At 49.1% G+C, this 15560-nt stretch overlaps 1 protein-coding gene across 1 annotated transcript; it reads right to left on the bottom strand.

The window, feature by feature from the left end:
* Positions 1–9125: 9125 nt before the first annotated feature.
* Positions 9126–11079, bottom strand: GSX2 (GS homeobox 2). Its single transcript, XM_007539720.2, has 2 exons — positions 10383–11079; positions 9126–9752 (listed from the first exon to the last, which is right to left on the bottom strand). The coding sequence occupies exons 1-2, from the start codon at positions 10954–10956 to the stop codon at positions 9412–9414; spliced, it is 915 nt and encodes a 304-aa protein (XP_007539782.1). The 5' UTR covers positions 10957–11079; the 3' UTR covers positions 9126–9411.
* Between the last annotated feature and the right edge of the window lie 4481 nt (positions 11080–15560).

Here is a 15560-nt window from a genome sequence, read left to right as displayed (position 1 = left end):
TTCATACAAATCCCACTACCAGTCCCCATACCCCATACCCTCCATTGGAAGCCTTCCTATTCTTTATCTCTCTGGGAGTATGGAGCTAGAATCACTATGGGGTGCAGAAGGTGGGAAGTCTGGCTTCTGTAATTGCTTCTTCACTGGACATGGACATTGACAGGTTGATCCATACTCTTAGCCTGTTTCTATCTTTCCCTAGTGGGGCAGGGTTCTAACAAGGTGGGGTTCCAGGACTCATCGATGAGATCATTTGCCGAGGGATGTCAGGTTGACGTCAAGGTAGCAACTGCAACTTGGTGACTGAAAATTATTAAGATATAAAGCAGAACAAATTGCTTAATAGGAAACTAAAGGAAAGAATTTAGCAGATCAGATCGATATGGTCTACAATTAATGGTGTTTATATACTTTTCCCATATCTGGGAGCTACTCTTTGTCCTGATTCAGCTTTCTATTCCTATATCCAACTCTGACACCATCTCCCCCAACAATACCTTTAGCCTACCTGCATGTTAGCTGTTAGGTTCAGGCAAAAATTAGTAAAGTCATGGACCCCTTGAAATATACCTAAAATAGACTTCCTAGCTTTTTCCAAAACAGAGAAGGGGATTTCTAGAAAGTACTGTAGCAACAACTGCCAGAACTGGAGCAATACAGCTTGCCCTGATCAATACCCCACTCCTTCTCTAGCCTCAGGTTACATACTCTGTTGGCCATGTCACTCACTCATCCTATCCAAATGGCACTCAGAGGCCAGAGTCTGGGTGTGGGTGACGCAGGGAAGAGAGAAAATGCTGCCAGTCACAAAGGACAGTGTCTGCCTGCATGAGCAAGATGGGAAGAGATGGATGTAGAGAGACCAGTGACAATCAGAAAAGTAGGAACCCTAAAACTGAATGGTTGTTTAGGAGAAATTCAAGGAAGGGGAAGAAGATTGAAGCTGAGTGGAGAACCTGGCCTCTTCTAGGAGTGAGCTCTCTCAGGCCCCACCTGGCCTGGCATCTCAGATGAGCTCTCAGCCTTGAGACTCCCTTCGGCTTCTCTGGATCATGGGGGGAGGGGGCGAGACGGGGGGGGGGGGGGATGGAGGTTAGGCCGGGGCACGCGTCCCGCCCCGCCCCGCCCCGCTCCGGGACTGGCGCCCGCGAGTCCTCCCAGGCCAGTGGGGCGCGCCGGGTCCGGTCGCCTCAGCCATTCAGTGTCCTGGCCGGCAGACTGGAGGGGTCCTCCTTTCGGACAGGGGCGCTGTGGTTCCTGTGGCGCGGATCCAAGGCGGAGCCTCCTTCGTTCCACCCTCCGCCCCTTCCCAGCCGAGACCCAGAAAAGGACACGCACACACAAAAACTTTTGCCACACTATTAATATATTCGCTGTTTCCTCCCACTTTCCCAATGGGCTACCAGCTGCAGAACTCCTGAATAGAAAGCTTAATTGTGCTTTGTCATGCAGAATACCTCGGTTTTCTATAGAAGGTTACAAAGGGCCATTTGAAGTGTTTCTTTCTTCCCTTAATGGTGGACCATTTGCATAGGGCACCTCTGCGTCTGCCAGACCCAGGTATCTGGGCCGCAGCGCCCCGGCCCCCCTTGGCTAACAAAACTCAACGCGGTTTCCAAGGGAGGCCCGGCTCGGCCCCGTATGCCCACTTGCCCCTCCACTCTCCCCAGTGCTAGCCATTCCCGAAGGACGCAAAGCCCGGGGCCTCCCAGGGCCTGGCCATCCCGGCTCCACCACCCTCGGCCGGCGGAGGTCTGCTCTGGGTCGAGTTCCCAGAGTCCAAGTGACGTCCTCCAGTTACCACCCGGGGGTCCCACGGTCTGGTCACCCAAGCCAGGCCCTCCCACCTACCGCCCCCAGAAGGCCCTGACACTTGAGGAGTTGCATGTTTTATGCTTTATGTTTTATGTTTTAGGCTGCGAAGCTTTTCCATTTCTCCTAGTTGATTGACAGGGCTGCCTTCAGAATATCTCTTCTTGTTGCTTGTTTTGACAGTTCAAATCCAGGTCTATGTGACATAGAAAACTAATAAAATTCTAATTTCATTGTTAATCTTATTTCATTGCAGTATAGGTTTTTACCCTCACACCTGCATGGCAGGGTGTAATTCCATTAATAAAAAAATCAACATATTCATTGCATGTCTTTTTCCTGATGATATATTGTGAGCTGTGTGAGTTGAAAAAGAACCATTTATTCCCACCGTGAATGAGCCTGCATGGGGCGGGAGCTTCACCTGCCCCTCAGTCAATTAGGAATGTATCGAAAAGTCTAGCAGAAAATGAGTTAAATTAACCATTTGCTAATTTCCTTGTGTCCCTCCTACATAATCCCCCCTTTTCAGTTTGCCCCAGAAATTACCACATGTTGCAAGGTTCAAATAGTGCCTAATGAAACAGTGACTAAACACTTCTTCCTCCTATGCCACCATTGGTGGAGCCCTTTTGCTGGCCTTCAAAGCCAGCGCAATCTCCTGGTGCCGGCTATCTTTTATTTTCGTTTCTTTGGCAAGGGGGTGGGAGGCCTTAAATCATCAGTAACTCTTAAGCTAGCCCGTAAAATGACAGGCTCCACTTTGGGATTCCTGAGCCCATGCCTGTGAGGAGGCAGCCACACAGGTACCCTCCTCTCTCCTGGGACGCTGGGAAGTACTGGGTTGATGCCCAACCAAGATGAGGTTGAAAGAAGATGAGGAGTGTGAGGATAGGAAATGAAAGAGACCCAGGCACAGGCAGAAAGTAAGCCTGAAGGGAAGCAGACAGAGACACAGCAGCAACTTCTCCCAAGTGAAAACCATGTGTTTCGCTCTGGCAACTCACCAGCCCCGTCGGCCAAGGCGTTTTGAAGTCTTGAGATGCAAGATCCCCATAATTAATCGTAGTCATTCATTAATTAAATGAGGAAAGGGAGGGGGAGGTGGCTTGCTGCTGCTTGACCCCAAACAATTTAAATTAGGCTTTGTGAAGGTGGAGTCCAGAAGCCTGCCCTCCCCCTCCTTCCCATTCTTTCTCTTTCAAGCTCTCCAAAATTTCCATTATAATCCACAGTGGTCAGGGGCTGCTGAGCCCGGAGTCCGACTTCCAGCCCTTCCCAGCAAACTGAGGCCAAGCTGGCTTCAGCTCCCAGTTGCCGGCTGCAGCCCGAGAGCCTGGGAGTTCTTCCCCCTTTGGGAGCAGCTCCCACCTGCCTTTTTTCCTTTGCACCTGCTGAGGGTTGTTTCTCCCTCAACTTCAGAAATTCAGCAGTTGCCTAAGAATTAATACTACAGCAATGCTCATATTGACTAAATAATGCTGAATTCTCTGTTCCTTAAATATTATTTCATTCTCCATTCATTCTGCCTCCTCCTCTACCCCTCTCTCCCTTTTCCTCTCTTTCGCTGGAAACTTCAGTCCCTTAGTTGAAATGGTGCAGCTAATACAAAGTCATCAAAGCACTATGGTTCTTGTCTTAAAGTGACAGCCCTCTTTATAGAGCTGTTTGAAATACGCCCCCTGCTTTTCAAAGTCTCTCTATCCATCTTTGTCTGCTCTTCAGAAAATCGGACAATATAAAGCCCAGCCTGGTGAGCTCCCCACGCTCAGGCCTGGGCAGTGCCAACCTCTGCCTTTAAGCAGATTGAAATTGTCACTGCTTCATTAATCTGAAACTAGTTACTTTCCTAAGCACACAGCACACACTTCCGATTATCGGGATCCACTCAGAGAAGCCCTGGGGCCTTCCTGTGTTGAGGATTTGGAAGGCTCAACGAAGGTATAAGGGCTCAGGGAAACACAGAACTCAGCTTGAAGAAAAGCAATGCCCAGAGCAGAAGGACAAATACTGCCATCATTATTTGTGCCATCAGTGCAAGACACTATTTTCAGAGACAGTGGGATCTTCCAGATTTTGGAAGGTGCACTGGAATTGGGAAATCCAGTCTTGGGAGCATTTCTGTGTCCTCACAGAGGAACTTCTGAGAGACTGTGAGGTTGCAAGGGCTTTGGATTTTCTCTCCCCCAAAAGAAGGCTCTTGCTTCCCAAATTGAGTGTTGCTTTGGGGTTTGGTACCTGAACCCAGTTCAGTTCCATTCCTTAGAGATCTCTTTAAGTCTCTATTCTTCCCAGCCCCACCTGCAGTTCTGGTCTGTGGGTCATTCCCAAGAGCCAGTGCCTTGGGCTATTGGAGCCCTGAGTCCCTGTGTCACTTATTACCTTCTGTGAGAGAGTTGCCTCTTTTCTTCACACCTCTGCTATTAACAAAAGACAATGCAAAAGATGCTTCTTCTTTTAATATTTCCAGCTGGCTTAGAACAGCAAGTCTTTTGGATCCCATTCCACCTAATTTAGGGAAGAGACATGGGCATTTTTTTTCCAAGAAGCTCAATTTTCAGTAATGTGAGCCTAAAGATTTATAAAATAGATTTATATTAAATTATGTTAATAGAAGCCTAGTAAATGCACTGTTTAATTGCATGGAAAAAAAAGTTCCCTTTTAAGAGGTCTGTCACCTTAACAGGTACATTCAAAGATTCCCTATGAATAATGAAAATAGGAACAATTGCTTTGATGCACTGAGCTGCATTCATCATCTAGGATAGCTTTTGGCAGTATTTGGAGAGGCTGGGAGGAGCTCCTTTTAAAGCAGTGATTGTTCCTTTAAACCTAATTTCCTCCCGCAAATGGGTTCTTTTGGAAGTAGCATCCTCCTCCTCTCAAACATCCTTTAGATTGAACCTGAGATCCCACACCAGACTCTTCCCTCCTAGCTCTGGTTCTCCTCCTCTCTACCATAGCATCTTCCTACCTCCCTCAAAGAAATCGCTCAAGGAGAAAGAAGTGAGACAACAAAAGCTTACTTTAAATAACATTTCCCTTACTACATACATTGTCACCACTGATAGAGTGCTCTATCTTGTTCTCTCTCACTCTCTCACCTCTCCAACCAATTCTCAGTTAAAACAATGACCTTTTTGGTGAAGCTCAGGCCACAGTCTGGGTGGGCCCCACAAACTGCATTTTTAATCCAGATCACATATATTAGGGCAGAATTGGTAGTGAGTAGGTCGGATATCATAACTTCCACATTCCCAAGTTTTAGTTTCTCCTAAAATTCTTGAGATGTTCCTGAGAAGGTGAGGAAGGCTAAGCTAGATAACCACTTTAGATTTAGGGGGCATGAGGAAGGGAAGCTGACATCACTAGGGTCTCAATCACCTAGGCCCAATGACAAGGGATGGGGGACAGAGAGGGACTGTGTCCTTTCTGCTTTCAGCATCTTTTGCAATCTCAGAGTAGACCCTTGGCCTTGGGCATGTGCTGATCACTGAGTGGGAAGGAGAAAGGAGAGAGGTCTCTGCCCTCTGCCTTGCTCTGAAGGTCTGAGCTGGGTCAGGCTTAAGGGCAAGAGGTCAGCCCTCCTACACCCTGCCCCCTTCAACTCAGCTCTACTCCCACTTCAGGGGACTTTTCTCTGAGAGACTCAGCCACACTGCTGCTCACTACTTCTCTCTCTCTCTCTCTCTCTCTCTCTCTATCTCTATCTCTCTTTAATATAGAAGCTGACTAACTGTTCTGACCCTGCATTTTAGAAATTTGTAATTTTTAATGATTTGATTTATTTATGAGAAAGATAGGAGAGAAAGAAAGAACCAGACATCATTCTGGTACATGTGCTGCTGGGGATTGAACTCCAGACCTTATGCTTGAGAGTCCAATGCTATATCCACTGTGCCACCTCCCAGACCACACACTGCTTTTCTCTTAATGAAGCAAGTTCCTGGTTTCTAATTCTCAAGATCTTTCCTTCTTTTCATAATGTCTTTACAGATACAACCCCCACCCCCACCCCCACCCCAGACCACATTTGGGGAGAGAGATGGTTCTGTTTTTCAAGTAGGGTCATACTGAAAAGCTCTCCAGGTGGAAAGATTGCCAAGGATGATTGATCCCACACATCTTTTTGTTGTTGTTGTTGTTGTTGTTGATAGAGACTGAGAGGCAGAGACAGAGGCAGGGGGAGAGATCGAGAGGGGGGAGAGGGAGAGAGAGATACCACAGCACTAAAATTTACTTCAACTTAGGGGGTGGGGGCATGGCAAATGGTTCAAGTCAGAGTCATGAATTCAGCAAATCAGTACACTATCCTAATGAGCTGTTTAGTGAGTTATTTCATCTGCCCAACCCACACATCTTAAATATTCCTCTTTAATAAACATGGGTGACTTCAGTTAGATTGTGTGATACCAAGGTCACTGAGCAGAGAATTTATGCATCTGAGTGTGTGTGTGCTGGTTTAGTTTTGTTGTTTGCTTGTTTGTTTGCTTCCTTCCTTAATGAGACAGAGAGGCCAAGAGAGAGAGGCATCATTCTGGCATATGTGTTGTTAGGGATAAAACTCCGGACCTTATGCTTGAGGACCTAACACTTTATCCACTGTGTCTCTTCCAGGCCACAGGTATATTAACTGAAGGTGAAACCTAGTCCATTAATATCTGGCAGTCTATTCTATTTCCAAAGTCTATTCTGATATTCAAACTTCAAAAAAAAAATCAGGTAATTTGGTGGGACAAAGGGAGAGGAAAGGAGGTGCAGGATACCTCATGGTCCACTCTGAAAGAGACAAAAAGACCCACTCAGCACCAAATGTCTCTGAATAAAGAACATTTCCCTGGGAATTCTGAAGTACCTTTCTCCGGAGTCTAACTTCAGAGACAGGCCTCTAGTGGCCACTGTTCTTTCTTCTCTAGGGAAACTCCCCCAAAGGCAGGAAGAAGGGAGTCTGAGGCCATCCAAGCAGCCCACACATGGGGGCTGGGGGTAGGGTCTCCTAAGCTGACATTCTTCTTGAGCCACCAGGCAGCATCAGGTGTGACAAGTGGGTAACTTCACACTCCAGAGTGGAGAAGCAGAAACTGAGGTCCAGGAAGCTTTTGAACTTGGCCAGACTGGGTGGGGATGGTGTGGGGGTGGGGGAGGGGGAGGGTGTTACTGTGGTGTCTGTTCAGCACCCACATGGAAGCTTTGCTTTGGGAAAGAGCACAAAGTTGCAGGAGCCCTTAGTCTTTCTTGTTACTTCCTCCAAAGTAATTATTCATCTTAAACACTTGTTCTTTGCACCTCAAAGTCCCCTTCTTCAACTCCTGTAGCTGAGCCTGGGGAGGCCCGTGGATTAGGGTCTTCAGAGAAGGTGCCAGGCTCCTCCCTTCATAGCTGGCAGGGTGAAGGGTCCCAAGCTCTATGTGTGAGAGACCTAGAGGTTGAGCTTCCCAGGCTTAAACAAGAGAGAGCTGGAAGCTTGTAACCATTACACAGCGGCTGAACCAGGTCCCTAGACAAAGCAGTGGCAGCTCCCTATTCAGTAAGGCACTGTACAGTTTCTCTGCCCTCCTGTCTGTCTTAATCAGCGCCCCATGCCTGAGCTGTAACTCAGAAGTCTGCAAAGGGAAATATGCTCCTCCAGAATCCTTCAGTGTGTGTCTGGGGGGGGGGGGATATAGGGGGCATAGACAGGGGAAGGGAAGGGATCCTTTGGCCAGGGTTGGTCATAGTCACCTCCTCTCCAAACTGGCCTCCTGGCCTCAGTTTTAGAACAAGGATCCCAGATGGAAATGTTTCAGTAAAGAAGTAAAGTAAAGAAGACCAGAAAAGTTTGTGCCTTCATGTTGTAAACATTTCCTATGGCTTGAACCTCTTCTGTAACATCTTTGTAGAAGTTATACAGAAATAATACCTGGGCATGGGGTAGATAGCATAATGTTTATGCAAAGAGACTCATGCTGAGTTTCCCAAGTATCAGGTTCAATCCCACCACCACCATAAGCCAGAGCTGAGCAGCCCTCTGGTAATAAATAAATAAATAAATAAATCCCATGGGTGTCTATGTGTGGTGGGATTCAGCTTGCAAGGAATGAGGTCTAATTTTCCTTGTGTACAGCTTCTATACTTCTCCACCCCTCCTGTAGATGCCAAGCTCCCTCTCTCCTTACCCCACCAAGGGCACAGCCAAAAACAGGTCTTCTCCTAGAGTAGGCTCACAGGCTGATGCAAAGTGAGGAAATACCAGGGAGTCCACTGAGTCAGGGAGAACAGGAGAAAAAAAAAAAAACTTCCAGAATCCAAAGGCATCTCAGAGGCATTTTGGGAAAAGTACAAATGCAACTCTTGGGACAGAATTACTCTTGAACTCTGTTTGTTTATTTATTTATTTATTTTTGCAATTGGGAAGCCAGCTAAATCCTTAGATAACCCAGAGTGGTACTGTGTCCAGCCACCTGTAGCAACATTTGTAAGCTCATCCAAGATTGCTCCCTTCCTACAATTGTTTTTCTTCCTGAAATTACTGCAACTATTCACATTCCTTTACATATTTTAGGTCTTGGTTGTGAGTGAGATGGAAAAAGAAGGGGGGAGGACTGCCAAAGAGTCAGTACTAGGTGAGGTATTTTCAACTTCCTCTGTCAAATATATCATAAATTACCAGTGCTACACTAAATGGAGTGTCAGATTCCTATTCTGAGGACAGGGAGTATACCCTATTCTGAGGAGCTGGTATCAAACATACTAGCTGAAGGTGTCTTTTTGGCAAAAGTTTTGTTTCACAGAAAGCCTGGAGCCACACACCACTCAGCCAAGAGATGTGCTTTACTGTAGTCAACATTTACCTCTAAATTCCCAAGCAGGTTTCCCTGTCTGTGCCTGCCTCTTGATACTGGGGACAGGAAAAAGTGGTCTGTCACACCAGACACTACAGATTTAAATTTTCTGGTTTTGTTCAATTTATTTAAATAAATATAAATATAGACTTTATATAAAACTATTCACATACAGAGGGGCTTCCAGCGACCCGGCTTTTAATGTCTTCCCCAGGCAAGTGTTCAGAAAGCAAGCAAGACTCACGGGGTTTAATATTCTAGATTATCTGTAACTCACTTGAAAAACAACAGAAAATAATATAAACAATAAAAGCCATCCCGTGTTCTTATCAGCTTCTGAAAGGCAGCAGGGGAAGGAAGATAGCAGCCGCTTTCAAAAACCCCCACTCACTGTTAAACCAACCCTGCTTTTCTTTCTCTTTCTTTCTTTCTTTCTTTCTCTTTCTTTCTTTCTTTCTTTCTCTCTCTCTTTCCTTCCTTCCTTCCTTCCTTCCTCCCTCCCTTCCTTCCTTTTCCGGTTGTAGGACAAGTCTGAGTTGAATGCTAGATGATTTACATTTAACAAACAATCTAAAAGTGTATGCGGAGCCCCGTGCCCGCAGGTGCAGGAGACTCTCGGGCGGCGGTGCGCCCCTGGAACGCGGAGTTCTGCCTGTCCCCTGGGAGGGGGAGCGGAGAAAATGCGCCCTGATTTTGGCCCCTGGGTTCCCGCCGCGTGGGTCTGGGGTGGGGGTGGGAGGTCCCAGAGCTCGCGGTGAGTGGGGAGGGCGGGACCCGCTCATAACGGGGAAATGTCCTTGTCGTCTTGGGCGGAGGCCGGCGACAAGGAGTCTTCATCCTCCGAGCGCGGATAGTGCGCCTGACCGCCGACGCACTTGCAGCCGGCGTGACTGTTCCTTTGCGTGCCCTTCCCTTCTTTCTTGTGCTTCACCCGGCGGTTCTGGAACCAGATCTTCACCTGCTTCTCTGACAGGTTCAGGTACGTGGCGATTTCGATTCTCCGGAGGCGGGACAGGTACATGTTGGACGAGAACTCGCGCTCCAGCTCCAGAAGCTGCGTGCTGGTGAAGGCCGTGCGCATCCGCTTGCCGTTGGGCACCTGGCTGGCGTCGGGGCCCCCTGCAGACAAGTCGGAGGGTTGAGAGGTCAGACCCTGGCCAGGGCCCTACCCAACCACCCTGGCGCTCAGCTGCGCACCTGAGAGGTTCCTCCATCTCTTCCCACTATGCTGCATTCCACCCCGTTACTTAGTGTGTGTGTGGGGGAACAGAGAGGCCCAGAGCAAATGGAGGCCTTTGCTGAGTTGGGGTGTCGAATCAGAGGCCCACAGGAGGTGGGAGGAGAGGCCTTCCGGGGACGGATTGCCTTCTTTCTAGCCTGGCCAAGTGGCGAGCAAGCTTGGCTCCATACAGCTCTAGCCCGTGCGGCTATTTGCCCCCACACACCTGTTCTCAACCCCACACTTCTCAGCCCTGGAGTCTGAAGTCCCAAGTCCCCGGCCCAATGGCACACCCGGGCACCAGGTACCCGGAGCGCAGCGCGCAAGGCCACCGGGCGAGGTTGGCAAGCTAACTCTCACCTCGGTGGAACCTGTGCAGATACTCGTCCCTACAGTCACACTCAAGGACCCTCCTCCCTGTGCAGCCCGCCCCCACCCTCCCGCCGCCCCCACTGAGGGAGAAGAGCTTGCCTCCACTCCACCCCCAGCTGGCGAGGCGCGGTGCGCAGGTGCCCGGGGCCGCGCCCTACCCATGGCGAGACAGTGGAGTCTTCGCGGGTCCGCCACGCTGTAGGTGCTGGCAGCGCAGACAGGTGCGTGGTGCTGCTGGTGTCCCAGTGCCGCTGCCGCCGCCGCCGCCGCCGCCGCTGCTGCCGCCGCCACGGGACCGGACTGCGAGGTCGGGTGGTGGTGGTGGTGGTGGTGGTGGTGCGGAGCCGGGTGAGGGTGGTGGTGAGCGTGGCTGACGCGCGGGCAGAACTGCGCGTCCGTTGGTCCCGGGGAGAACTGACTTTTGAGCAAGGGCAGGGCCCCCGCGCCACCAGCCGCCCCGGCCGCCCCTTGCCCCGCGCCCCCGCCGCCGGCGCCCCCGCCGCCCGCCGGCCCCCGAGAGGCGTGCAGGTGCGAGGTGACGCAGAGGGGACAAACACAGAACGCGCCGCTCTTGCGGGACGGGCAGCCGGGTCCCGCCACAGACATCACCAGGGGAGATGGCATGCCCAGAGGGAGGAAGAAGTCCGGCCCGGGGTGCGGCTCGGGCAGCGGGGGCGCCGGCCGGGAGGAGTCCTTGATGATGAGCGAGTCCACATAGAAGGAGCGCGACATGTCTGGGACCTGGGGACCCTCCCTGCACCGGCTCGGAACTAGGCTCCTGGACGCGTCAGGTCCCGGGGGGACGCGGAGGTGTCGGCGTCTGGGCTGCGAACAAAGGGGTCCCCGGAGAGGGCTGGTCCTTGCGTCCCCCGCCCGGCGCCCCGGCTCGGGGATTTTATAGCCCCCACCCAGCACGTGATGCCGCGGAGCAGCTCGGCTCTGGCTCCGGTGGCTCCCAACCCCGGGATAGGCTGTGCGACTCACAACAGAGGCGGCGAGGAGGGGCCGGCGCGCTGCAGGGGGATTGGGGGGGGGACTTCTACAAAGTGTCCGTTTTGTTAATTTCGCGGGGAAGCAGGCCTTCCCCTTTAGCCACGCTTTCCGAAGAACCTCACGTCAGCTTGGGCCCCAACCCCGCTCCTAGCGGGCTGCAGAGCGCACAAGGTGGGGACTTCTGCAACCTTTTGAATAGGGGTGGTAAATGTCCCCAGCTCCTCTGGGCTGAGGCTAGGTGAGGTGTGAGGCCCATGGGACTGTCCGAACTGTCCCAGGCCAAAACCTAGAGCCGCGGGCCACCGACACACACACACACACACACACACACACACACACACACACACACACACACACACTCCCCCCCCATTCTCTCTGTCTCTCACTCTCACTCACTCACGTACACCCATGGATCACAGGTCCCCAGCCTTTGGCCTTGGTCAAGGTTATTTAGATGGCTAGTTCCTGGTGGATCCAGATTTATCAGGGAGGCCTCACAAGAGGAGTCACTAGACTTTTCTTGCTGCATCTCTAAAATGCCTTTGCAGTTGGGATTTTACTGGGGCCACTCGACTAATGACATTTTGACCCTTTCCTATAGTCCTATTCTAGTCCTCAGTGTCCCCCTATTGGCAGAAGGAGAAGTGGAATAGTCATTTCTCTTTATCCCAGTAGTCCCAGGTGAACCCTGAGAAATCTATATCAAGGATTCTAGAGAGAAGAATCAGCAATGCTTCTGGAGACTGGCGGTGGTTAGGGAACCCCTTCCTGGGCTACATCCAGGAATCTTCTTGTGCATTTTTGTGACTGTTGGGCAGCAGGAATACCTAATCTACAAGCACTTTTATCTTTGTTCCCTTTTTTTAAATCTTTTGCTCTCTTTTTTTTATCTTTTGCTCTCTTTTTTTTTTTTAATCTTTAAAAAAAAAGTTAAAGGAGTCCAGCCACTGAAGGCTTGGCAAAGAGGAAAAGAGAGAAGTGGCTTGTTAAAGAAAGCTTTTTGAATGACACACAAGTAGAAGAGTTTTGTACCAGTGACTATGTGAGAAAGGGTGGCTGCTAAGACAGGGCCAGGGATCTTTTGGGAAAGCTAGGAGGCACTGGCAACAACTTTCTCTTCTTTCCCCAGTTGAACAGTGGCTGGAGGAAGTAGGGTGAGCAGTGACAAGACTGATTCCTCTCAGAAAGGAGAGTCAGTTGCAAGCCTGAATCCACAATGGCGCTGAGAAACATGGGAACAGAACTCTTTCCACCTGTAAGAACTAAATGCCCAAACTTTTGGCTGGAGGCACAGCTCTGTCTCTGTCCTCTGTTTCTTCTTTCCATCTCTGGGACCATCTCTCTTGCCAGCTAGGGAAGTATAATTGGGTTGTAGGGATGCCCCGCTCTGGGGAGCCCAGGATTTATGGATGGCAATTAAAGTTTTATGAATTGCAGCTGAGGCTGGTTATTGAGCTATTTGAATGTGATTAGAATTCAATTAGAAAGCGGTTAGTGGATGGTGGGTCTCCAGAGTGTAAACAGACAGCTATTCCAGAAATGTGCTAATCCAACATCTTGTGACAACAATTAAGGAGTCTCAGGGCTGAACTTACGCAGCTCAGCTGTAACTACTTTTGCACCACAAGGTTTGCATAGATGCTCAGTCTCAACCCAATCTGCCTGGTCCAGTGCACCCTAGCTTATGATCTGCACAGTCCCTGCAGTCATTCAAGCTCACAATGGAAGCTCAGTGACTGAGACTTAGTGATTAGGTGCTTTGCACAGCTCAATATTTTCCAGGTAGCTGTCCAACTAGGTGACATACAGCAAAGATTTTTTTTTTTTTTTTGCTTTAAAATGTACAGTATAGTGGTCCGGGAGGTTGCACAATGGATACGGCATTGGACTCTCAAGCATGAGGTCCTGAGTTCAATCCCCGGCAGCACATGTGCCAGAGTGATGTCTGGTTCTTTCTCCTATCATTTCTCATGAATAAAATGTACAGTATATATTCATATGTATTTAACCATTCATTTTGCAACAGAACACGCACACACACACACACACACACCTTTCTTTTCCCTTTGTCCCTCCCTGGGTTAGGTGAAAAGTTTTCTAAAGTCCACGTGTGGCTGACAGTTTGGGTGACAGTATTCTCAGAGTTATAGGTATGCCCAGAGGAAAAACTACTCCTCCTGAGCTAGAAGTTGCACCATTATGAGCAGATCATTTTGTTAGATAATCCTAATTTTGAAACTTGAATGTCTAACTCATTTCTGACCCATTGTGGAAACATCCCATAAAAGTACTAAGGAGTTCTCAGAAAAGTGAGAGCTGCTTAAGGCTCCTAGGTGAGCATCAGTTAGGGGTCAGACTGAGGGCTGTAGCAGGATCACACCTGAGAATCTTGGCAGCTGGGTACTTGATAAATTACTAGCAAGTACTTAAAGGTTGTGTCCTGCATTAGTCTGTCTTCTCAGATTTCTATTTCTTTTGGACCTCCCAGACCCCACTCTTCTTTTCTCTACTTCAGTCCCACCATAACCAAGCAGCCACAGCAAGCCTGAAAGCCACCTCCTTCAGGAAGGATGTCCGGCAGTTTTGCAGCTGGTCCTGCCAGGCCAGGCCCTTCCCCCAGGCAGCAGCACCTCAAACCTCTGAGCCAAAGGGAGCCTTGAGTGATTGAACTGACAATATGCCCCATGGTGCCCCCACTGCTGTACAATTTTATTTCTCAGTGATTCTGTCCGATAAAATTTCATCGTCCATTAAGTAATCCCCGAAATGAGAGCTCTTATGAGCCTATAATGAGCTCTAATTGCCACAACTTGGGGAGCCACGTGGAAGGATTTATTTGGTATTAAGCTGTCGGGTACAGAGTACAGGCTGTTACCTCAGCCATTACTTTCATAATTCAAGGAGAAAATTAGTTCTTTTTTAAGGAGGAGATCCTTTGATTTCCTCTCTCTTGCTCTGGAAGACAGAGGGTGGCTTTGTCTTCCTTGAGGGCAAGACAATATCACAGATGTACCAGAACTGACTTTCTCCATACCCATCTCTCCCAATCAGGACGCCCCCATCCTTACCCTCAGATTTGAGAGAGGAGAAAAAGGAAAGTATCAAAGTAGCATCCTTTCTGCCTCCTAACTCCCCAACTGGAGTCTCCAGTTTCCCCCTGGTGACTTGAGTTCTTGCTGATGACTTTCCCCAAAATCTTTCAGCTCCCTTCCCCATCATACCTGGCCTGACCCCCCCACCCCATCTCACCCCCTTCTTTCTCTTCCTAAGTTCTTTCAAAGGCAAAGTCAGGGATCTTAAAGAGCATGGACTTAATGTTTCTGATGCAGTGGACCCTACAGTCCCGGATGGTGACATGATTAGTCTCCTTTCTCTCTCTCTCTCTCTCCCCCCCCCTCTTTCTTTCCTTCTGTATTTTTCTGGCTGTAATCCCAGTTTGCCTTTCCCTCCCTTAACATCCCTCCCAAGGAAACCCCCTCACTTTCTATCACAACTCTTTTCTTCTCAGCTCCACTGTCTGAGCTCAAGGTTCTTCAGCTCCAAACGAAGGCGGAAGGCCGTGAGCAGGGCGGACAGCCCAGGAGTTGGCGGGGCCGCCTCGGATTTATTTGCTCCTCTTACATTGATTTCATATTAGTTCCCAAAGGGATGAATGATCTCAAAGCTGGGTTTTGTTAGGCAAACACAAACAGGAGACAGGACTTACTTGCCCCCAGCTCCCTTTAATGAGGTCATTATCAAAGCGTGAACAAGTCTATGAATGTTTTATTGAAAGCGCATCGTTAACTTGTATCCATCCTTTTCTCTGAGTGGCATTGTGATATTGCTGTCTGTGGCACATCTTACCCAATATAGCCCGAGATTTCCCCATTCTCTGTAACCAGGCAACCCTTTCTGAATACCCCAAAATTGAAAAGAACCGCTTAGTCTTCAAGAAAGTCCTCAATAATAGTGGAAAAGAACAAAGATCCAGGAGACAACAAAATGCCACAGGGGTGACTTTTCATGAGCAATTATCTCTCATTAATCAGAAGAACAGCTGCAATATTAATTTTCTCTCTTTCTTCCTCTCTTTTCACAGTCCCCAACATTTGAATAATCATAAATTTTGATGTTATGAAGGAGTCACATTTCCAGGGGCTGGAGGGAAGCAGCCACCTAGGTGAAGACAAGGAGTAAAATTCTATCATTTGTGGGGTTTTATTGGGTAAGGTTGCCAGCAAAGCAAAATGAAAATAAATAAATAAATAAATAAATAATAAGAGGGGCTGCCAGAGAAAGCCCCCCTCCTTTCTAAAAGGCTGCTGAGAATAGGGGTTCTGTCCTGTCATCCCCCTCCCAAC

This window comes from Erinaceus europaeus, unplaced genomic scaffold (genome assembly GCF_950295315.1).
Source record: "Erinaceus europaeus unplaced genomic scaffold, mEriEur2.1 scaffold_573, whole genome shotgun sequence".
In the NCBI taxonomy this organism is placed as follows: Eukaryota; Metazoa; Chordata; class Mammalia; order Eulipotyphla; family Erinaceidae; genus Erinaceus; species Erinaceus europaeus.
Note: the sequence above shows the minus strand (reverse complement) of the source record. Positions and strands in the feature narration are given on the sequence as shown.

What these genes read in the sequence shown, in the direction of transcription:
- GSX2 (XM_007539720.2), bottom strand. Translation starts at nt 10,956, where the DNA reads ATGTCGCGCTCCTTCTATGTGGACTCGCTCATCATCAAGGACTCCTCC. An exon ending in ACTCCACTGTCTCGCCATGG is followed by an intron (nt 9,753 to 10,382) that starts GTAGGGCGCGGC and finishes ACTTGTCTGCAG; the next exon opens with GGGGCCCCGACGCCAGCCAG.